At 41.3% G+C, this 23053-nt stretch overlaps 1 protein-coding gene across 1 annotated transcript; it reads left to right on the forward strand.

Moving 5' to 3' along the window:
* The first annotated feature begins 160 nt into the window (after positions 1-160).
* Positions 161-22157, forward strand: LOC100708271 (leucine-rich repeat-containing protein 24). The gene is made up of 9 exons (XM_005475669.4): positions 161-734; positions 981-1074; positions 9795-9982; positions 10675-10761; positions 11725-11916; positions 12009-12177; positions 12370-12632; positions 12979-13551; positions 19317-22157. Exons 3-9 carry the CDS (start codon positions 9809-9811, stop codon positions 19719-19721), a joined length of 1863 nt encoding a protein of 620 aa, XP_005475726.1. The 5' UTR covers positions 161-734; positions 981-1074; positions 9795-9808; the 3' UTR covers positions 19722-22157.
* The last annotated feature ends 896 nt before the right edge of the window (positions 22158-23053 follow it).

Genomic DNA, 23053 nt, shown 5'->3' on the forward strand with positions numbered 1-23053 from the left:
CTATCAAACAGATGACCTCACATCACCGTCACGCATTCTTATTTGGGAAGAGCAGTTAAAGATTAATCAGTGATGAGGATCTTCTCATAGACCTGGAGCCGAACGTAGAGTTCTCATTTTTCTTGAAATAAAGGTGAACTTTTTGCCGTCTCTGTGATTACAGTAGCTTGATACAAGAAGTTGCCTACCAGCAGATCTTCTGATGTCATTTGGATTTCATTAAACACAGTCTCTTGGGCTGGATTTGCAGGGCTGACCACTCGGTTGTCATTAGATGATCGCTTGCATGTATCAGAAATCATTGTAAAACCTCGCCACACTTAGTCTTTTTTGAACACACACTTTTCCAGCTGGGCTGAGATGTTCTTGAAACCCTGGTTGTCTTTGATGCGTTTGAAGACGCGATAAATGTCGCCTTCTTACCTTGTTCACGTGACTAATAATTGTATTTATATTAACCATTTCTGTTCCGTTCCTAACTGACACCTGAGAATATTTTATTGGCACTGTGACGGTGAGCGTAATGAAAAGTCCACGGAATGCAGATTTTACGCACTACGTTAGCGTGAGATGGCAAACTGAAGGCGAACGGCCACAGATTCTTACACAGATGAGTTTGATGCACAACATTTATCACGAAGACTTTGCTGTGATTAATTCGTGCAGGAGACGCTTTTGTGCTTCTTGCGGAGCACTGCTGACTCGACGATCGTCCTGAGGAGCAGCAGCGTGGGGTAAATGGATGGGAGGGTTCACTGGGAGAGACGAATGAATGAACAGCTGGATGATGGGATTCAACAAAGACATGATCTGAACCGATTTGCACCGATTTGCACTTAGTGCTACACTATCAAGCCTCCCCTGATATTTCGCTGCTGGCTCCCGTCTTTTGTTGACATCATAAGCGTGTGTGCGACGGCCCGCGGTCCTCTGCAAACTGTCGATATTTTCCTCCCCTCTTCTACTTTCATTTATTTCAGGCAAATTATTAGAACCGTCTGCTAGGAAGGAATAAGAAGACGTCGTGCAGGTCGGACGTCCTTATCTGGGTCTCCCACGTCCTTCCCCAGCGAGGTATTTATTCTTCCATACGCATCCATCATGGTGTTTCTTATCTTATATGCGTTTGTCTTCGCAGAGTCCATTTAACCACCCTTTGGCATGCACAGCGCTGCCATCAGATACTGGTTACTGTTATTGTGTAGCTTCTGTGTTAAGGTGGCCTTTAGCACAGCATATGACTGCCCGGGTGCATTTTTAGCTGCCATTAAAGACAGCTTTCAGCTTTCATTGCTGTCAGTCAGTGGAAATACTTTATGTGTTTCCATATCTTATATACAGAGAAACCCAGTTCATGCTGCAGCAGCCCTGTAGTTACAGTAGAGGACGTTTACAGGCGAGCACCAGCAGCAGAGTGAAGTGGCCTTGATGGTAGATCCTTTTATGCAAGTCAAATCCTCTTGGCATGAGCTGTTTCTATGGTGACAGAGATTCACCAACTGATATGAATATGGAAAAGATTGCATTTATTGAGATGTTAATCAGAGTAAAACTACATTTACAGTCATGCTTTAAAATAAATTACACTCACTTTTAATTCTAAGGCTTTAGAAAAATCTGGTCCTTTGCAGGTCTTTAAATGCAGTAAATATAACCTCAGATAAGCTACAAAAGCATGCCATAGTGTTTATTTAACAAAAAGTAAGACAGAATGCAAAAGCAGTGTGTGAAGTAGGCCCTTGCTGTTTTTTCATAAGAATTGAGAGAGTAGGTAGCAGCCAGGTCCTGCTAATTTGATAGATTTATTCTTGATCATCAGGAATTATGACCTTCACTATCAGAGCAGAGGTTTTTCCACTTTATTGTTCTTGGGTATTCAGTTGTGTTAACACAATGCCAAGCAGGAAAGACATCAGAAATGGTCTCACAGAAACAGTTGTTGTTGTTCAATAATCTGGGACGTGCCATTTCCAAACAATTTGAAGACTATATTTTTACAGTAGAAAAATTATTCGCAACTATAAAATACTCTGGATTAAACCAGCTCCAGGAAAACATCAAACACCAGCTGTAAGCCCTGAGACAAGTGGATCATTTCTGCAAGGTACAAAAAAGCAAGAAAGGGTACAATCACATTTTTTATGGATCCTTTTAAGTTTCTAAAATCAGTTTTCACCATAGCAAAAAAAGTGACATTCTTGGGAATACACCTGGGCGTAGGACTTAGAACAGGGGTGGGGGAACTCCAGGCTTCAAGGGCCGGTGTCCTGCAGGTTTTAGATGTCATCCTGGGTCAACACACCTGAATCAAATGATTAGTTCATTACCAGGCCTCTGGAGAACTTCAAGACATGTTGAAGAGGTAATTTAGCCATATGAATCAGCTGTGTTGGATCAAGGACACATCTAAAACCTGCAGGACACCGGCCCTTGAGGCCTGGAGTTCCCCACTCCTGACTTAAAAGCATGCGACAACGCTTTGGGAAAGCATCTGCATGAGAATGTATAGATAATTAGTCATGGCTGAAATCCACTAACAAGAGGAAACATCAAGATGTGCTTGGGCAGTATCCCAGGTGAAACATAGGTAGTGGATGAAATGGTTATGTGTGGGGGAAAATGGAGTACCACCTCAGAAGAGTTATGAAAGATAGAATGTTTGGCTCTATCATCAGATCAACATACTCTCTGACGGTCTGAAGTACATCATATTAACTGATACAACTGAAACGATAAGGGGAGAGTATTCTGACAAAGAAGCAACAAAGCTGCAGTTCTGCACTCCCGGATTAAAGCAAGTGGCAACTTCAAGTACCCATTGAAACTGCCATTGCTAACTTAAGATCAGACATTGTACTGTGTGGTAGTGTGTTGAACTCACACTGTGCTGCCTGCTTTATTAAGTTCGCAGTGCCCTGGGAAGATATCATAAAGGAAGCCAATGGGTTGAAGAAACTACAGCGTAGTGAACTAGTAGTGGAGGCAAGGCAGAGAGGTTTCATGGCAAATATCTCTACAATGGAGATTAGATGCAGAGAATTTCTTGCATCATCTCAGTAAGACTCTTGAAAGGCATATGTATTAAAAGACAGACGCTGCAACTGACCATGAAAAAGAAATTGTTGGTAGTACATTTTTAAATCATCCTCTGATGAGCAACCTTTGAACCATGAAGAAACTTTCCTTAACTTTATTTGCAATGTATAAAAGCAAAAGAAAAAAAAATGAATAATTTTTAAGAAATAGATTGTTTGTAATTCATGGATGCGTTTTTCTAGCTTTTATTTTTACAGTACAAATATATTCCTTATGCCAAAAAATTGATTCATCTGGACGCAGCGTTTTCAGTGGGAGAAACATTTCGTCACTCATCCAAGTGACTCCTTCAGTCTCAGCTGACTGCAGGTTTCCCCAACCTTATAAACAGTACATTTGCATAATGACTGAAACCAGCCCACTGAATGAACAGAGAGCTGTAAGGTCAGTTTCTTGATCATTGAGTGAATGGAGCTCAGTCTCTGTCTTTCTCACTTTCTCTCATCGACATGGCAGTAATCATTCAAATAAGATATTTATATAAATATATAAGATATTTATATTTATAAGTAATAGTCTATAGTGGATAGTAGACTATCCACTGGTCCAAAGTTTAATATGCATATTGAAGGACATATCCTGGTCAAATATGACTCAGAGATTGTTCACAGTACTGGATGCCAAGGTAATGCCTCCTAATGTTCCTGCCTAGGAGAAGTGTTTATAAATAATGTAAATACAACTGGTCTCAGCGTAACACCCAGAGGAAGTTCATAATTAACCTTAGCTTGTCAAGAACACTTTCCTATTTACATGAATAAACTGGAGTTTATTAGATACAAAAGATATTCAAACCCCTGCAGCACAGTACCTTTAATACCTGTCGCTTGTTCTACTCTATGTAGTAAAATATTGTGGTCAATAGTATCTAATTCTGCAGTGAAGTCTAGCAGGACAAATGAAAAGATCAGTTCATTGTCAGAGAGGTCATAGGATCATTCTGGACCTTCTCTAGTGCTGTTTCTTATTGTAATCAATTCTGAATCCTGACTGTCAGATTTTAGAAAATTCAATTCAATTTTATTTATTTTATATAGCACCAAATCACAACAACAGTTGCCTGAAGGCACTTCATATGTAACGTAAACGCCCTACAATAATACAAAGAAAACAGAGAAAACCCCAACAATCATGATCGCCTATGAGAAAACTCTTTTAACAGGAAGAAACCTGCAGAAGAACCAGGCTCAGGGAGGAACAGCCATCTGCCGCGAGGAAGACAGGAGAAGACATGCTGTGGAAGAGAGCCACAGTTATTAGTTAATAATAATTAATGATTAAATACAGAGTTGTGTACAACTACATATTGAGTAAAAAGGTGACTGAAGAAGAAACACTCAGTGTATCATGGGAATCTCCAGCAGTCTAGTTCTTTTGCAGCATAACTAAGGTAGAACCTTGTATGTGAGGAGCAGGATTTTGAATTCAATTCTGGATTTAACAGGGAGCCAATGAAGACAAGCCAATACAGGAGAAATATGCTCTCTCTCTCTGTCAGTACTCTTCCTGCAGCATTTTGGATCAACTGAAGGCTAAGATATTGCACAAATGGAAGAAATCATTTGTTTGATATGCACATTGAAGGATATATCCTGGTCAAAAATGACTCCAAGATTCCTCACAGTGTTGCTGGAGGCCAAGGTAATACCATCCAGAGTAAGCATCTGATACCATATTTCTAAGACTTTCAGGGCCAAGTACAAAAACCTCCCTTTTATCTGAATTTAGAAGCATTTAGAGGTCATCCAGGACTTTATGTCTTTAAGACATTTCTGTAGTTTAATTAATTGGTGTGTGTTATCTGGCTTCATGGATAGATAAAGTTGGGTGCCATCTGTATAGCAGTGAAAATGTATGCTATGCCTTCTAATGATACTGACTAAGGGAAGTATGCATAATGTAAACAGAATTGGTCCTAGCACTGAACCCTGTGGAACTCCATAATTAACCTTAGTGTGTTAAGAGGACTCTTCATCTACATGAACAAACTGGAGTCTCCATAAGGACTTAAAGGTACTCCACTCCATTGCAGTGCAGGACCTTTAATATCTACAGCATGCTCTAATCGCTGTTATAAAATATTATGGTCAATGGTATCAAACACTGCACTGAGGTCTAGCATGACAAGCACAGAGATGAGTCCACTGTCAGAGACCAGTTGCTGTACTGTGATGAGGTCTGAAAACTGGCTGAAAATCTTAAAATTAACAATTCCTCTGCAGATGATCAGTTAGCTGTTCTACAACTACTCTTTCAAGAATTTTTGAGATAAAAGGAAGGTTGGTGATTGGTCTATAATTAGTCAAGACAGCTGAGTTAGCCTGTCAGCCTGGCTACAGTGCTGAAAAGAAACATCAACAATATTGTATGTGAGTGAAGTTGCCCCCCCACCTTCTTCAAATCCAACAAAAGTGGTATCAAACGTTTGTCCTACGTTTGTGCTGCAAAAATTTTCGTTTGTGCTACTATCATTTTAAAGATATTAATAAAAATTTCTAGAGGTCATCAGAGGTCAACCCCCCCCCACATTAATTAAATCAAACAAAATGGGTGTCAATCAACTGTGCTACGTTTGTGCTGGTTTGTGCTGCTTCTGTTTTAAAGATATTAATGAAAAGGTAAAGGTCAAAAGGTCAACCAGCCCCCCCACATTAATGGAATCAAACAAAATTGATGTCAAACGTTTGTGCTGGTTTGTGCTGCAAAATTTTTTGTTTGTGCTGCTATCATTTTAAAAATTTTAATAAAATAACGTCTTGATGCGTGCTTAATCATCCAGGTAAGTAAATCCCAAAAGGTTGATTCTGTTCATCTGGACATTTTCAGTTGGAGAAACGTTTCGTCACTCATCCAAGTGACTTCTTTAGTCTCAGCTGACTGCAGGTTTCCCAGATCTTATAAAGGCATGTGAGTGAAGTTGGCCCCCCTACCTTCTTCAAATCGAACAAAATTGATGTCAAACATTTGTCCTGCAAATTATTTTGTTTGTGCAGGTTATGTTTCCCTAATTTTATAAACAGTACATGTACAGTGAGAGAGAGATGTTACATCTGTCTTCACTTGCATCCCAGTCATAGAAGCGTTGGAGGTAGTTCATAAGAGATTACAGGATCACCCCAACCTCAGCAACAGGACCACTCTCAGCACTGATCAGTTGTGTTTGCTTTTGGAACGGTGTCTTAATTCCACCTATTTTGCATAAGGGTCAGTACTACAGGCAGAAACCTAGGTGTGCCATGGGTACCCACAGGCCCCTGGTCAAAGTCACCAAACCAGTTTGTAAGCAGGTACAGGTGTGGCCAGAAGGGTCCTCAGAGACACTGCAAGACTGCTTTTCCACCACAGGCTGCCACACACGACAACACCACAGACTTTCAGGAATATACAGAAACTGTCATTGCCTACATCCCAAAATGCATCGATGATGTCACAGAGACCAGGTGTCACGGGTTGCTTAGAGGATCCACTCGCAGGACTCCTGAGTAGCGTTTAAACAGAGACAGTTTATTTACAGATCTTCACCAAGTGTATGTACAGACAGTGCGGGGTTAGTGCTATATACAAGACGTGAGGGGCAGGGGTCCAGGGCTCCAGGGAAAACGGGGAAATCACACACGCGCTCAGTTCAACCTCTCTCTTCTCCGCTAGCGACCAGTCACTCCTTCCACACTCCACAGGGGGAAACACGGGGGCGGGTCCGGGGAATCTAGGAACAAAGAAACACTCGTTAAGTCTCTGAGACGGAGGCACAGGAAACTTGAGCTAGACGTGTACTGACTAGAGCCTTCACAACAATCCAGCGTTGAACAGCTGATCTCCTCCTTCTAATATACCAGCTGGTCTGATGAGGCCCAGGTGTTCCCAATCCAGGAAGGCGTGGACCGAGGGCGTGAATCCGCCATGAGTTCCGGCAAAACAGGGGAGAGGGGGAGAGAGAGGGAAAAAGAGAAGAGAAGGAGGGCTAGGAGTGGAGAGATTCTGATCAGCACCTTGCCGATCCTGCAGGTCGTGACACCAGGAGTATCACTGTCCGGGCCAATCAGAAACCATGGCTCACAGGTCAGGTTTAAATGCTCCTAAGGTTGAAAAATGCAAGCCTTCAGAGCCGGGAATTAGGTGAGCCAAAGAACAGCAAGGGCACACCTGTCACGTGGCATCAGCGACAGCAAAGCTTCAGCGATAGCAGAGATACTTGGAGGCAGTGGCAAGGAATACAAACCATCACAGACTACAAGCCCACTCTGCAGACCGTGGTGAACAAATCCCCAGACAGTGTGTGGAGATCCCTTGCCAAAATCAGTACACGCAAAGCTCCAGGTCCTGATAACATCCTTGGACGAGCACTGACGGACTATGCTGTGTAACTCACAAATGTTTTCACAGACATCTTTAACACATCACTAGGGTCAGGCCGCCGTTCCCACATGCCTCAAAGCCTCCACCATCATTACTGTGCCCAAGAAGTCATCTACCTCCTGCTTTAAGGACTACCGTCCTGTCAAACTCACCTCCATCATTATGAAGTGCTTTGAACGGTTAGTCATGCATCAAATCAAATTATCGCTTTCCCCCAACCTGGATCCATTTGAGTTCGCATACCGGTCAAAACGCTCAACCGATGATGGAATTTCAACTGCCCCTTACTCAGCCCTCACACATCTGAACACTAGAGACTCATATGTCAGAGTGCTGTTCATAGACTTCAGTTCAGCCTTCAGCATCATCATTCCCCAGCAACTCATTCACAAACTGGATCTGCTGGGGATCAGCACCTTGCTGTATAACTGGCTGCTAGATTTCTTGACAGGAAGACAGCAGATGGTACGCTCGACAGCAACACCTCCAGCCCAAGAACACTGAATACGGGGGCTCCCCAAGGATGTGTGTTGAGCCCCCTTCTCTTCACTCTGCTGACCCACGACGAGATCTACTACAGGGGTGAAGTTAACCATCTGGCAGACTGGTACAGCAACAACAACCTGTCCCTGAATGTGGAGAAGACCAACAGCGACTCTACTTCCTCTGCAAACTGAGAAGCACAAGAGATTCAACCCCCATTATGAGCACCTTCTACAGAGGCACAGTTGAGAGTATCCTCACCAGCTGCATCACTGTGTGGTATGACTCCTGCACTGGGTTCTGCAGGAAAAAACGACAACGGGTAGTGAGAGCAGCTGCACCTGCCTCATCTGGAAGGTCCTCTCCATTACAGGTGACTCCACTCATCCCTTCAGCAGCGTCTTCAGTTTGCTGCCATCAGGAAGGATACTGAAGAGCCTCCGGGCCAGAACACACAGACTGAGAGACAGCTTCGTCCATCGGGCTGTCAGGATGCTGACCATCTCTGAATTGAGAAGGGGGGCCCAAGGGTACATCTTTCGCCATCCTACAATGCTGTGATTGTAGCCATTCCCCACTTTCTGTGAATGGTACTCATGGCCATTGATCAGTAGGCTTTGATTAGTTGTCATTGATCAATGGTCATAAGAATTTGCATACTAACAATCATGGAACTAACCCCCCAGCACATTGTTCATTCAGTGGTGCTAGTTTCCTTCACTATGCAAATGTACTGTTTATAAGATCTGGGAAACCTGCAGTCAGCTGAGACTGAAGAAGTCACTTGGATGAGTGACGAAACGTTTCTCCAACTGAAAATGTCCAGATGAACAGAATCAACCTTTTGGGATTTACTTACCTGGATGATTAAGCACGCATCAAGACGTTATTTTATTAAAATTTTTAAAATGATAGCAGCACAAACGTAGCTCAAACGTTTAACATCAATTTTGTTTGATTTGGGTAATGTGGGGGGGCTGGTTGACCTTTTGACCTTTACATTTTCATTAATATCTTTAAAACAGAAGCAGCACAAACCAGCACAAACGTAGCACAGTTGATTGACACCCATTTTGTTTGATTTAATTAATGTGGGGGGGCTGGTTGACCTCTGATGACCTCTAGAAATTTTTGTTAATATCTTTAAAATGATAGCGGCACAAACAAAAAATTTTGCAGCACAAACCAGCACAAATGTAGCACAAACGTTTAACATCAATTTTGTTTGATTTGGGTAATGAGGGGGGGGGCTGGTTGACCTTTTGACCTTTACCTTTTCATTAATATCTTTAAAACAGAAGCAGCACAAATGACAATTTTAGCAGCACAAACCAGCACAAACATAGCACAACTGATTGACACCAATTTTGATTCCATTAATGTGGGGGGGCTGGTTGACCTCTGATGACCTCTAGAAATTTTTATTAATATCTTTAAAATGATAGCGGCACAAACGAAAATTTTTGCAGCAGAAACCAGCACAAACGTAGCACAAACATTTGATACCACTTTTGTTGGATTTGAAGAAGGTGGGGGGGCCAACTTCACTCACATTACATGCTGCTTTTGCATTTTGGCTTTGTTCTTGTTCAGTTTTAATAAATACAAATTGTTTGGAGTCTGAAATGTCACTAAAACAATATGCCAATGAGACCTTTGACAGAATCCTAGGATGTATCCATTGGATTGTATGGCTCAAGTTGATTTGAAAAATTGTTTGTTGTTACAGTATTTTTTTCAGGCTAATTTGTGTAGGAGGGACTTCCTCCTCACTGACCATTTCACATATTTTTGTTGAGCCTCAAAACAAGTCAGAAGAATGCTGATCATGACTCATTCTCTGTTCTTATCTTTCTCAGTTGTGTCTCTTGACATGATGGCTGTGTTTTTGGTGCTTCTTCTCTCCACGCTCCTCCTGTCTCTACACTCCACTCCTCTACGAGCCTCTCCTTCCTGCCCTGTGGGCTGTCGCTGCTACAGCCTCACTGTGGAGTGTGGCTCCACAGGCCTGAGGGACATCCCCAAATACATCCCTTTATCCATACAGGTAGGATCGATGCCCTAGATCCAATTTAATTCAAATGCAAGAAAGTAGTTTAATGTGAGCATTAGTCTCCAAGATTCCTCACAGTGTTACTGGAGGACAAAGTAATGCTATCCAGAGTAAGAATATGGATATACACAGTGTTTCTAAGATTGTTAGGAATAAGTACAATATCCTCCGTTTTAGCTGAATTGAGAAGCAGAAAATTAGATGTCATCCAGGCCTTTATGTCTTTAAGACATTCCTGCAGTTTACCTGGTGTGTGTCACCCAGTTTCATGGATAGATAAAGCTGTGTGTCATCTGCATGTATACATTTTTATCTAGCAATGAAAATGTATACTGTGCTTCCTAATTATACTGCCTGAGGCATGTATAATGTAAATAAAATTGGTCCTAGCACAGAACCCTGTGGAACTCCGTAATCTTGGTGCAGGGAAAAGACTCCCCATGAACAAACTGCAGACTGTTAAATAGATGAAGCTCTTCAAATAAACAATTTCTCTGCACATGCCCAATTAGCTGCTTTACATGTACTCTTAGAAGAAATTTTGAGATAAAAAGGAAGGTTTGAGCCTATTAATAGAGATAGATTGATCATATTTAGGATCAGAGCATTAATCACAATGTATCAAATGTTTTAAGACAATAGTGACTAAAACTCCTCTTTTGTCCCTTGCTCATCTCTCCATCCAGACCATCTTTCTCCAGGACAATGTGATTGGTCAGATCCGTCGACAGGACCTCACCATGCTGAAGCACCTGCACTATTTGTACCTGCAGGTAATAAACGCACATACACACTTAAACACTTACACTAAGACTCTTTAGCCTTGAGTTTTACTCTGTTGACTACATCACAGTTTATACTAGGTATGGATTTGTATACATTCTAGCAATGGTATACGCTGTGCTTACTTCACTCAGTAGTATCAAATTACAGTGAAGTATTACCCTCCAAAATGTTTTAATGCAACAGAGGAAGGATTTCACTGAACAGGTTTAAGAATACAGCATGGTGGATGTCTTGTAAGGCTGCAGCAGAAGGTTGTTATTGCTAACTAAAACTAAATTAAAGTGGGTTGAAATTTTGTTTAACTGAAATAAAAATAAAAACTAGACTTTTCAAAACACATTGCCAGTCATGGCAAAAACCCATATAGGCCAAAATTGGCTCCGAAAGCAGATGTTTACCAAATACATGGCCTTCTATTTATACTCAAACTACATTACAGTTTTCTTTGTTTTTAAAACCCAGCAGTGCAACTGCAACCACTTCAGAGTTTGAGGTATATTAGAGGCCACTACTGTCGCCATGAGCTGCTAGCCTGCAGCAGAGATAAGTAGTTGACAGTTGTAGACTTCTAATAAACTTACCTTTTTCTGACTCGACACCACCAGAAATGTTTAATTTTCAACTCTGTGGTCATCGTCTCCAACTAAAGCTGAGAACATGTATAGTAACACTTTCCTTACTCCAGCAAACAGACATTAACAAAATCAGTGGCGTTACCTCTTATGAATATATTGTACGTATTTTTTGAAACAGTGAAATTGTGAATTGAGTCACTCTCCTCATTGTACCAAAAACACTGTCAAATGTTAGACTGCTCCAAAATAAAAGGATCACAACACAGGAGACAGAAAACGTCTTTCAAAGGCATCATCAGAAGTAGTGGTAGTTCCAGGAGATTAACCAGAAGCAGACATTTGTTTAGTTTTCTTTTCATGTCCCTCTTCCTCTAGAACAACACCATCTCAGCCGTGGAGCCTGGTTCTTTCCAGAGCCTCGGTCAGTTATTGGAGCTAGCACTGAATGGAAACCGCATCCATTTGGTGACAGCTGACATGTTTCAGGGACTCGAACATCTACGCATTCTGTACCTGGCACGAAACGACATCACACGGCTGCTGGACTACACCTTCCGTGGCCTACCGGTACAGTCTCACTTTCCTGTTCAACACAGCAGCTTTGCTGAGCCCTATATGAAGCTTCATAGATAATGTACATCATTCTCTTGATGTCTCAGCGTCTGCAGGAGCTCCACTTACAGCATAATAGTATAGAGACGTTAGCCGACCAGGCTTTAGTTGGTTTGACTTCTCTGGCTCTGCTGGACCTGAGTAGGAATAATCTCCATACAATTGGCCCTGCAACACTGCGGCCTCTAGTGAGCCTGCAAGTCCTGCGTATCACAGGTGAGGCTCCTTTACTGATGACATTGGAACCCATGTTGTGTTTTGGGTTTTTTGTTGGGTTTTTTAATACCGTTTCATGCATAATAACACTGCGTTACAGATAGCTACTCATGTAGAGCCTAATATTATGGTAATCATCATGACTCTTTAGGGCAGAACATTAAGTGGCTTCTGTCTTGTGCTATGCTGCAGATAATCCATGGCGCTGTGACTGTGCTTTGCACTGGCTGAGGACCTGGATTGATGAAGAGGGTCAGCGTCTGCTTAGCTCTGCAGAACGTCGACTAGTTTGCACCGAGCCACCACGCCTGTCCCATCTGAGCTTGGTGGAGGTTCCTCTCAACAGCTTGGTCTGCATCCCTCCCTTGGTGCAGCTGGAGCCCAAGAGGCTTGCAGTGCATCTGGGAGAGAGCCTCAGGGTGTCATGCCATGCCACTGGTTATCCTCGGCCACAGGTAATGATAATTAAAGTGAAAGTGAAGTTTTAATATTCTTTTAAATTATTTTGTTTTCCCCACCATTTGCCATAACTCCTGTCTATCAAATGAGTGAATTTGTTTGTACTGGTCTTCTTTGACTGTTCCAAATACACTGCATGTAATCAGTGTGGTCGGCTAAAGTGGTTACTTCAATTTTCCCCCTTTTTTTCCATTTATTTAAAACATCTTGAATGAATCATCAATTACATACTCCAGTTCAGGTTGACAGTACCGTAACAGTAGTATCTGTTTTTCTTTTTGTACTGTAATGGTTTAACCTTTGTAAGACCACTGAAGAAAGAAATGTCAATACCTTTTGCAGGTGACCTGGAGGAAGGCTTCCCAGGGTAAAGTAGTCCTTTCTCCCAGAGGTTTGGTTCAGGAGTTGGATGCAGGTGGAGGTGGAATGGGAGGAGCAGAGGAGCCCTCGCAGGAAGGCAGAGTCAGTCTCCAGAAGACTAATGGCGAACTCTTTGACCCCGACACTGGCAGTGGCATGTTGTTTCTCAGTAATGTAACTGTGGCTCATGCAGGCTTCTATGAATGTGAAGCATGGAACGCAGGAGGTGTGGCTAGGGTCACCTTTCAACTTGCCATCAACTCATCAACATCCTCCTCATCTTCTTCCTCCATCTGGGCTTCATGGTCCCAGGTGTCCCCACCATACTCACCTGCCTGGCCTCGACTGAGGAGCCACGGTCCTGCTTTGGGCTCAGATGTAAGCCGGGAACCCCTACATGCTCTGGGCAGCATGGCCTTCAGTGCTCTGGGAGCTGCCACTCAGACTGCCATTGCTGTGGGCATCTCACTGCTGACTCTGACTGCTCTGCTGCTAGTCGCCATGATCTACAGTCGACATCACCAACGGGACAAAGAGGCTGATGGGGCTGAAAAGGTGCATATATGTTCAATACTACAAATGTGAATGGCATATTTTAAAAGTAGAATAAAGGCATTCATCCTCATAGTAGATAGGAATTTACGAATTAATTTTCAATTATTTGTCTGTGTCAGTTTAACACAACAAAATAAGAGAAAGCACAACAAGATGACAGAAGTAAAACTGCATTCACACACAAATGTTTTGCCAGGTGAGCAGTTGACATGGACCATCTGTTTGTCGAAAGAGTTTTGTTACAACTGAAGTAAAGTGCAAAGTTGAAAATACAGGCAAATGTATTGTCCATGTAAACAGTGTTCATGTTAACAAATTTTTGGCACAAATGGTACCTTATGACCACATGTGTCAAGATATGTTTTATGAGCTTATGTTACAATCAGTGTATCTGGATCAAAATAACTGTTCTTGTTATAACTTTAAAATTTGTTATGTGTGATCAAACAAATCTGCAGCAGTCATATGATAATAGAGATGCACACAACCTGATGATGTAGATGTGTTTTATGTATTTAGGTTTGTTCAACCAGTCTACATGTGTTCTGTGGACTGTGGAGGAAACTTTACCACATCCCTCGGAGTATCCTCTGGGGTCTGCTTTGGGACCATGGTGTGTCTGTCCTATTGCTATTGCTATTACAGTAGCTTGGTTTACATTGCAAGTCTGACTTGTTCATGGTGCATGCTGGACTCCACCAGGGCTGCCCTTTGTCACCAATTACGATCCTACTTTTAAATATCCTAGGAACCACAAGTAACCGAGGAGTCTATGAGTAAAGTGTAGGGCTTGACCTTATATGTTCAAGACCTTGTATAGAAAAGGATTTTAACTTTGATTGTGTATTTCACATGGAGACAATGAAGAAAAGCCAATATGAGAGAAATATGCTGTCAGTACTCTCAGTGCAGCCTTTAACTGAAGGCTTTTTGGGGAGTTTTTAGGACATCCTGATAATAATGAATTACAATAATCCAGTCTAGAAGTAATAAATGCATCAACAAGTTCAGCATCACTCTAACAAAGGATGTTTCTAATTTTAAAGACATTGCACAAATGGAAGAAATCAGTCCTACATATTTGTGTAATATCCTGGTCAAATATGACTCCAAGATTCCTCACACTGTTACTGGAGGCCAAAGTAATCCCATCTAGATTAAAAGGTGGGAAGTAGTGGGAAGTACAAATACTTTGTTACTGTACTTAAGTAGAATTTTCAGGTATCACTATGTAAAGACTGGCTTAAAGCTGAGCCAGGGACCAAACCTCCCCCACACACTACTTTACTTGAGTAAATTACAACTACTCTGTATTCTGACAACTTTTTACTTTTACTGCCTTCATGTTTAAACAAATATCTGTACTTTCTACTCCTTACATTTTCAAAACAAACTCATTATTTTAGGTTCAACTGTATCATCTATAGTGTTTATAATGCGAGTTAAAATGGGCCAGAAGGGGTGCAGGTTTCCGTAAGTTGTGGTTGTGGTACTTTAGAATCTAGCTACCTCTACACAAGAGGAGGAAGCATGAAGAGAGTGATATTTTTTAAGTAACAGGTAATTTGAAGTTCAACGTTTCTATCAGCTCAACAAACATCAGCAAGCACACCAACTGTTTGTATGCAGTTTGTCTCACTGTGTCTGCTAGCCAAAGGAGAGAAAAGAGTGCCAGATAACTTCACTCGATGTTGGACGACAGACAGGAAAGGAGAAGAAGAAGAAAGGTTAGATTTAGAGAAAAGTTGAAGTATTGAAGAAACTTCCTTACTCAAATAAAACTGAAAAAGTACAGGCTTTAAAATGTACTTAAAGTACAAAAGTAAAAAGTAGCTTTTAAGTAGAAGTACAGATATTTGCATTAAGTAGAGAAAGCCTGTACTTCTGCCACCTCTGTCCAGAGTAAACATATGGTTAGACACCATATCTCTAAGATTTTACAATACAGTTTTACAAGTTCAATAACCTCAGTTTCATCTGGATTTAGAACAGGAAATTGGAGGTCATCCAGGTCTTTATGTCTTTAAGACAGTCTTGCAGTTTAGCTAATTGATGTATCTGGCTTCATGGATAAAGTTGCGTGTCATCTGCATAGTAGAGAAACAGTTTGCTATGCCTTCTAGTGATACTGCCTAAGGAAAGCATGTATAATGAAAGTCGAATTGGTCCTAGCACAGAACCCAGTGGAACTCCATAATTAACCTTAGTGTGTTAAGGACTCTCCATTTACATGAATGGAGTGACACACCAAAAACAAAACAGTGCAGCGGAGGGGAGGGGGTTATGACGGGAAATCGTGAGGGACATACAAAGTGACACAATACGAATGACAAAAATTGTATATGCAGGAATAAATAACACGTTAATGTTTCAACTCACTGTAGAGTGTCTTCTCTTGTACTCATGTTTATTAAAATTATTACCAACATATGCCAGGGGGTCCACTGGGGGTCCTACAAATTTTGGCCAGCCATTGGTGGTGCCCCTGAAATAATTAGCTAAAACAGCAAGTGATTGCTTTTTAATTAATGGCTTAATCACTGCCAGTTTAAAGGCTTCTGATACATGGCTCGGTACATAGCCCAGTAATAGGGATGGATAGATAGATCATATTTTAAATTGAAGCATTAATGGACTTCTCAAAGGACTTCTTTGAGCACTCTTGTAAGATGTAGGGGCCTAATAGACATGTTTACGATTTGGAGGAAGTAATTATTGGAGTTAACTCAGAAAAATCAATTGTAGAGAGGTTAAATTATCAATAGAATTGAAAGTAGCCGTACATAATGATACATCAGTCAGATTGTTATGAATATTTTTTTTCTCTAATAGTTAAATTTTTATTTGTCAAGAAATGTGAAGTAACGACTGGTGGAATGCTTGGCTCGACAGAGTTCTGAGTCTTTGTCAGCCTGGCTTCAAGGATGAATAGTAAGACTTTCTAGTTTTATGGAGAGCTTTTCTTTTAATAGAGCAACAATCTCTTTTTTTCCCAGGCTAAATGAAGATCTTCTAAATTAGTGAGATGCCATTTCCAATGTTGATCAATTATTAAATCATTTACTAACAGGGACTAAAGTTTAATAATCCACAGTTTTACTCTTTGGTGCAGTTGTGAATACTAGTTCTTTCTTTGTGATTCTTTTTTTTTTTTTAATGTTTTTAAATCATTTTTAAATCATTCTGGTTTGTTTTTGGTGATCTGGGAGCAACTGCAGTCTCTAAGGGGATGGAGTTTTAGGGGATGACAAAAGGAGACAGGCTGCAGAGAGATGTAGACAGCAAGTCTGCTTCAATGGTCCCAACTCCAATTCAGGAATCCTGGCCTACAGAGCTGAAAACAGGCTACATTTATTACAAGTACCATCATTAATAAAGGAGGCCGAGGAGTAACTAAACATCTTGCACATGGAGCAAGAAGGTGCAAGATGGACAGGTGAAGATGCCGAGCTTATAGCAAGTTAGCTATGAGCTAAGCTAAGCTAAGCTAGCAAATCCCTACAGACACAGTGACTAAATACTGTGAATATTATTAGCAGGTGATCATCTGCTTTGGATAAAGCAGATGATATTATGAATCATCTGCACTACAAAAATCAGTTTTTAAATTAAATGGGCTAGCTACACAAAACACAAGAAGTGATAGTGTGCCACAGAAAGAGCAAACACCAGGTGAGAGTGCCACCAACCAAGTTTAAGTATGTTGGGATCTTGTTCGAGAATGAGGCGAGAAGAAAGTGAGAGATTAACAGATGGGTTGGGGCTACAGTTGCAGTGATGCAGATGCTGGACTGGTCCATTGTGGTAAAGACAGCTGAGCATTAAAGAAAAGCTCTTGATTTATGTCCCTACTCTCTCCTGTTATCATGAGTTCTGGGTAGTGACCAAAAGAATGAGATCATGGAGGCTAGTGGCAGAAATGAGCTTTCCCCACTGTGTGGCTATCTCACTTAGAGTTTGGTGAGGAGTTTACAGCTACTACTCCTTCGCATTGAAAGAAGCCAGATGAGGTGATTCAAAAAATCCTCCTGGGCACCTCCTGCATGAGGTGTTTTAGGCATGTCCTACCAGAAGGCAGCCCTGGAGCAAACCAAGGACATGCTAGAGAGATTAGATCTCTTGAGTGGCCTGGGATTGTCTCAGTGTTCCCCCAGATAAACATGAGAAGTTGGCTGGAGAGAGGGAGGTCTGAGCATCCTTGTTTAAGCTACTCCCCCAATGATCTGGCCCAGGACAAGTGGAAGAAAATGGATGGATGGAGGAGTAAAACTTGTAATTTTTTAAAGAGGTCTTGAGCAATAGTTCTCCAATCCATCTGAAAGTGGTTTTAAGTTTTTCTTCGGCCATTGGCCGAAGAAAAACTTATTTTCAGTCTAGTTCTTGTATGTGATCATTTTCAGATAACGTTATTTGTCAAAACTACTTACCACTGACCTGTGAATCACTCAAACATACAGGGAACCTAACGTGTATATTTAGACCCCTTACCAGCAGCCTGTGGCAAAAACATATATATATATATTTTGTCACTCTTTAGTTGAATCTACCAAGTAATGCCACACATAACTCAATTTGACAGGTATAAATTAGTATTTTTGTGCTAGCAACTTCCAAAGAGCTATTAGCCTAAAACTTGCATATCCCAGTGTGGTTTGCAGTCTATCCTTAAAAAAACTGAAGGAACTATCTGTAAGATGAAGATGAACAATATCTAAAAGTTTATGTCTTCAAGAAAAGGGGGAAAAATCCAGCAAAGCCCTGACACAGGACCTAAGTAATGTATCTAGACCCTCTGTTGTAAAGCCTCATCAGAAACAATCTCAGTGGTTGTCAAGAAGCCATTTTTAAGGAAGGAAAACAGGGAGAAAAGACTGAGATGTGTTACACAAGACCTGAACTAAAAATCATTGGTAACAAATCTGATGGAGTGATGAATCCCAATATTTGGTTGAAACTGATATCAATATATATATATCGAGGAGGTCAGGAGTTTGATGTGTACAGCCATTTGTAAAACACAGTGGAGGCTCTGTCAAGCTTTGGGACTGCATTTCAGCCACTAATGTTGGATATTTTGTCAAAATTGATGAACTCTTGAGCACAGAGAAGTATTGGAAAATTTTGATTGACCAAGCAATATCATCTGGAAAGAGTCTGATTGGCAACAACTTAATTTTTCTGCCAGATAATGATCAGAAACACAGAGCCAGAATACCTGGATAGGGAAATACAATGCAACTCCATCAGTCACTGATAGTCTGATGAAGAGCTTTGTGTTAGGAAAAAAAAAAGGTGATTGATGATTGCGAGATATTGACTTTCAGTAATTGGTCCACTGATGCCCCAGTTTTCTTGCAAAATATATAAAAAGAGGGGTGACTCAAGACTTTTGCACGGTACTGGGAATTCAGTAAAAATCCAATAAAAGGAAAGAAAATTAAATCAGCTAAATGGGGGCAGCACTGCAGTGTTTATCACTGAGGGTCTTGGATTTGCACCACCTTCCTTTGCCGGTGTGGGTTCTCTATGTGAAGACTCCTTCCACAGTCCAAATCCTTGTCTCTAAATTACCTGTTGGTCTGAATGATGGTCTGTCTCTCTGTGGTCACCTGAGCAGGGGATAGGCTGCAGACCCTACATGTAACGCCTGTTTTAATTCAATTTAATTCAGTTCAATTAAAGTCACCTCTAGGCGCTTTATATTGTAAGGTAGTTTTTTTGTTGTTTACATTGTCATATTAATGAAGGTGAATTTGAATTCACAGGAGGAGAGCATCTTGTATGTGAATGACTACTCTGATGGCCCCACTACCTTCGCCCAACTGGAGGAGTATCGTGATGAGCGTGGCCATGAAATGTATGTCCTCAACAGGGCCAAGCCTGTGCTTCCTCCTGCCCCGCCAACAGCTGTGTCCACCACTAACCTGGGCTGTTCAGCACCATCCGATACCTCCAGCCACACCCTCTCCTCGGGGCCTGGTCAGACCATGAGCCCCACTCTGGCCCCTGACAAGCAGCAGCAGCAGGATGGTGACATACGGACCATGAGGAGAATGGCAGGGGAGGGAGGGGAGGCAGAGCCCGTGATCACATTAGAGGCAGAAGGAATGTTTCTCAACCACACAGGCCTCTTCATAGACTCTCCCATTGCTTATGAGATCCACTGCTAAAGGAAGAAAGCAATCCTGGAAGACAGAGCAAAATATGTGTGTGACCCAGTGGTTTACAGCTCAGCCTTTCTTGTTTATGGACTAACAGGAGGCCATTATTGGGATGTACCAAAAAAGGCACAGAAGTACTTTTCTGTGTGAAAGGATTTTCCTTCTGCAAAACTACACTGACAAATGTTAACGGAGTCAATTTCAATTAAAGGCAGAGCTCAAAATCTGTCTGACCTCTAAAACACAGACATACTGTGATGTTGTTTGCCAAAAAAGCGAGTAGGCGAGTGACTCGGTGGTCAGTCAGAGGCTTCACACAACTGCACTGTCCTGCACATGATTAACTTTCACACCTTTTAGCATTACTGGTGTGCTAACATCTGCCCTGTCAAGACCTCAGAGCTCACTGGGAGGCTGAGTACAGGAAAGAGAGAAATCACGGCCCCTTCCGGTTCATGGACATGTGGGAAATCTTTGTTATATAGCTTAACTGCTGTCAGTGTCTGGAAGTTTTAATTTAATCCCAGGGTAGAAATACAGTGCATTTTGTAATTATATAACTGTGTAGAAAAATGTCAGTCTGAGTTTTATTCTCAATTCTCATTCTCTCTCATCATCATTTTACTCATCTGTGTTGCTTAGTGTCCTAACAGACACAAAAATGAATCTCTCCTCTCTGTAGTATGAACTGAGCTCAGTTTACCCCAACTCTTTTGGATTTATCCGTCTTTACTGATACTAGCATGTGCGGTTGGGAATGAATCTGAGTTCCTGCTGAGTTTTCCAGTCCACACGGAGGCAGAGTTCTTAGCTGAGCAAAAAACGTCAGCTATACGATCCGTATTTGACTGCTTCAGAATGAATGAGCTGTGGTGATTGAGAAATAAAGTTTTTGAAAGCAGAAAGAGACAAGGCTCGAAAAATCAAGAAATGAGTACCTAGTAAAGTCTACCTGACTGAATGTTTTTGCTTTTAAACGATCACGTGTGAATTATTGTTGCCTTTATAAACCGAGAGAATCTTTTCTCTCTTTTCCCCTGTTCCTTTGATCTATTTTATTCTAAACATGTAGTCTAGATCTTTACAATGATTAGAACACAGCTACATATTATTTTTGTGGTATACTTTGAAACTAACCACATACTTGGGGTATGCTTTTGTTATCTGAATTCACTCACCATGACATGGATTTCATGGTAATTTGGGGCTTTGAATTCTTTGAGCTGTTCGTTTTGCAGGGTGGAACGATTGTACAACATACATCTTTAATGATGAAAAAACTGAAATCATTGACATTTTGTAGTAAGCGGTGTTGAAAGTTCTAATGTGTCTTTTAACTTAACAAAGCCAAAGCCTATTTTCGTTAGTGATCATGACTGACAACAACTAGTAGTTTCTTTTTGCCATCATAAATACTATTTGTTTTGACAGAACCAGCATTTAAAACAATGGGGAAGTCTGAGGAATTCAGTGAGGATTTGGGGAGAATTTATATTTATACAAGTTGGGAAGGTTTTTTTGGAGTAATTTTTAAACCGCTACACATTCCAAGGTCATCAGTTCAAACATTTGTACATAAATGGAAGTTATTCAGATGTGTCACCACTTTGCCGAGGTCTGGAAGAAGGCCCAAACTGTCACCTTCAGTAAAGGTCAGATCACAGGAAATTCCACAAAGTCCACAAATAATCAACAAGTTAGTGTCCTGTCCTGAATCACATATTGATGCTTTTTAGAAGAAAGGGAACATTTTTTGCTGTTTACAGGGAACAGTCAAGGTATAAAGTTGCATCTAAGAATCATCAAGGATGGACAGATTTAAACACTACTGAAACATTTTAGACCCTCCTACCTGCACGCAGAGAACCAAGGGATCTTTCAGGAATAGTGATACTGTTTTTCGACAGAACTGTTTGGTCAGAAGGCTGTGCTTTCATAACTGTTGATCTTTAACGTTAAACATAACCTGCTCCAGAGCAGATTATGTTTGTAGAAAAACTTACCATGGCAAAATATCCCAGTAAGAACAGAAAGACCTTTGCAATGTAGAAAACCCAGCTGCACCATAAGTAAACAATGTAAATCACCTGGTTACTATAGCAATCCGCACAGTCTTGGTTTATGAAACATGGCCGTTGTGTAAGTCCACAGAAATGTGGACAGTTATGAAAAGTGCGATTCAATTCCAATTTAATTTTATTCAATAAAATTGTATTTATTTAGCACCAGATCACAACAACCTCAAGGTGCTTTATATTGTAAGGTAAAGATACTACAATAATACAAAGAGCACTCCAAAAATTACTGATTTCTTAATGGTAGAGACTAATGAGGTTCAGCTGTGTGTAAAATTCTGTATAAAACCAGTAAGATTTTAGGAACCAGTGGTTTAAGATGGCAGAATGTAAATACCAGAAAAATAAAATACACCAAGAAGAAACTTGACCAGTCTGCTGATGCTGTCTACTTATCACCTTCCTAACCACTTGCGTTACACTACCTCACAGACTACAGCTCAGTGTTCAACACCATAATACCAAATGGTAAATGGACTGGTTCTTATATAGCACTTTTCTACTCTGAGCACTCACAGCGCTTTACACAACTAATTCATTCACCCAATCACACCCATTCACACAAGCACGTTTTCTAAGTTGTTAAGTGCTTACTATCTAACATTCATACACATTCACACTCCGATGGATGCATCAGAGAGCAACATGGGGTTAGTATCTTGCATGCAGACTAGAGGAGCCTGGGATCAAACCTTCCGGTTAGTCACTGACCTGCTCTACCACCTGAGCTACAGCCACCCCTAAATACCAGACACCCTCACCACCAAACTGGACCACCTTCAGATCCCCCCTTTCACCTGCTCCTGGATATAAGCCCAAGAAGCCTCAATCAGTCCAGCTCGGCCCCCTACAACCAACCCCCCCAGTTTCACTCAGCACCGGTGAGTGACAGTAAGTGGCAATGGGGCTACCGCTGCCCCCTACTATATACCCAGTACACAAATTACTGCACATCAACCCACCCAATCAACGTCATCGTCATGTATGCTGATTACACCACTGTGGTTGGGCTCATCTCTGATGAAGATAAGACAGCGTACAGAGCGGAGGTCGACAACTTGTCCCGCTGGTGCTCCGACAATAACCTGAAGATGAACATCCTTAAAAGAAAAGAACTCCTATGGGCACAGACAGGTCCCCTCCCCTCTCTGTATAGGGAGAACAGGTGGAATCTGTCACAGCACTCACATCTTTTCTGAGCTCACTTACCTGAACCGTTTACTGAATTGAAAGAATTCCAAAGGTTCAAAAAGGCAGCGACTCCAG

The sequence above is a fragment of the Oreochromis niloticus genome, linkage group LG17 (genome assembly GCF_001858045.2).
Source record: "Oreochromis niloticus isolate F11D_XX linkage group LG17, O_niloticus_UMD_NMBU, whole genome shotgun sequence".
NCBI lineage: Eukaryota > Metazoa > Chordata > Actinopteri > Cichliformes > Cichlidae > Oreochromis > Oreochromis niloticus.

Coding starts and splice junctions, on each gene's coding strand:
- LOC100708271 (XM_005475669.4), top strand. CDS start 9,809: ATGATGGCTGTGTTTTTGGTGCTTCTTCTCTCCACGCTCCTCCTGTCT. Junction 11,917..12,008: donor ACACCTTCCGTGGCCTACCG/GTACAGTCTCAC, acceptor TTGATGTCTCAG/CGTCTGCAGGAGCTCCACTT. Junction 12,633..12,978: donor CTGGTTATCCTCGGCCACAG/GTAATGATAATT, acceptor TACCTTTTGCAG/GTGACCTGGAGGAAGGCTTC.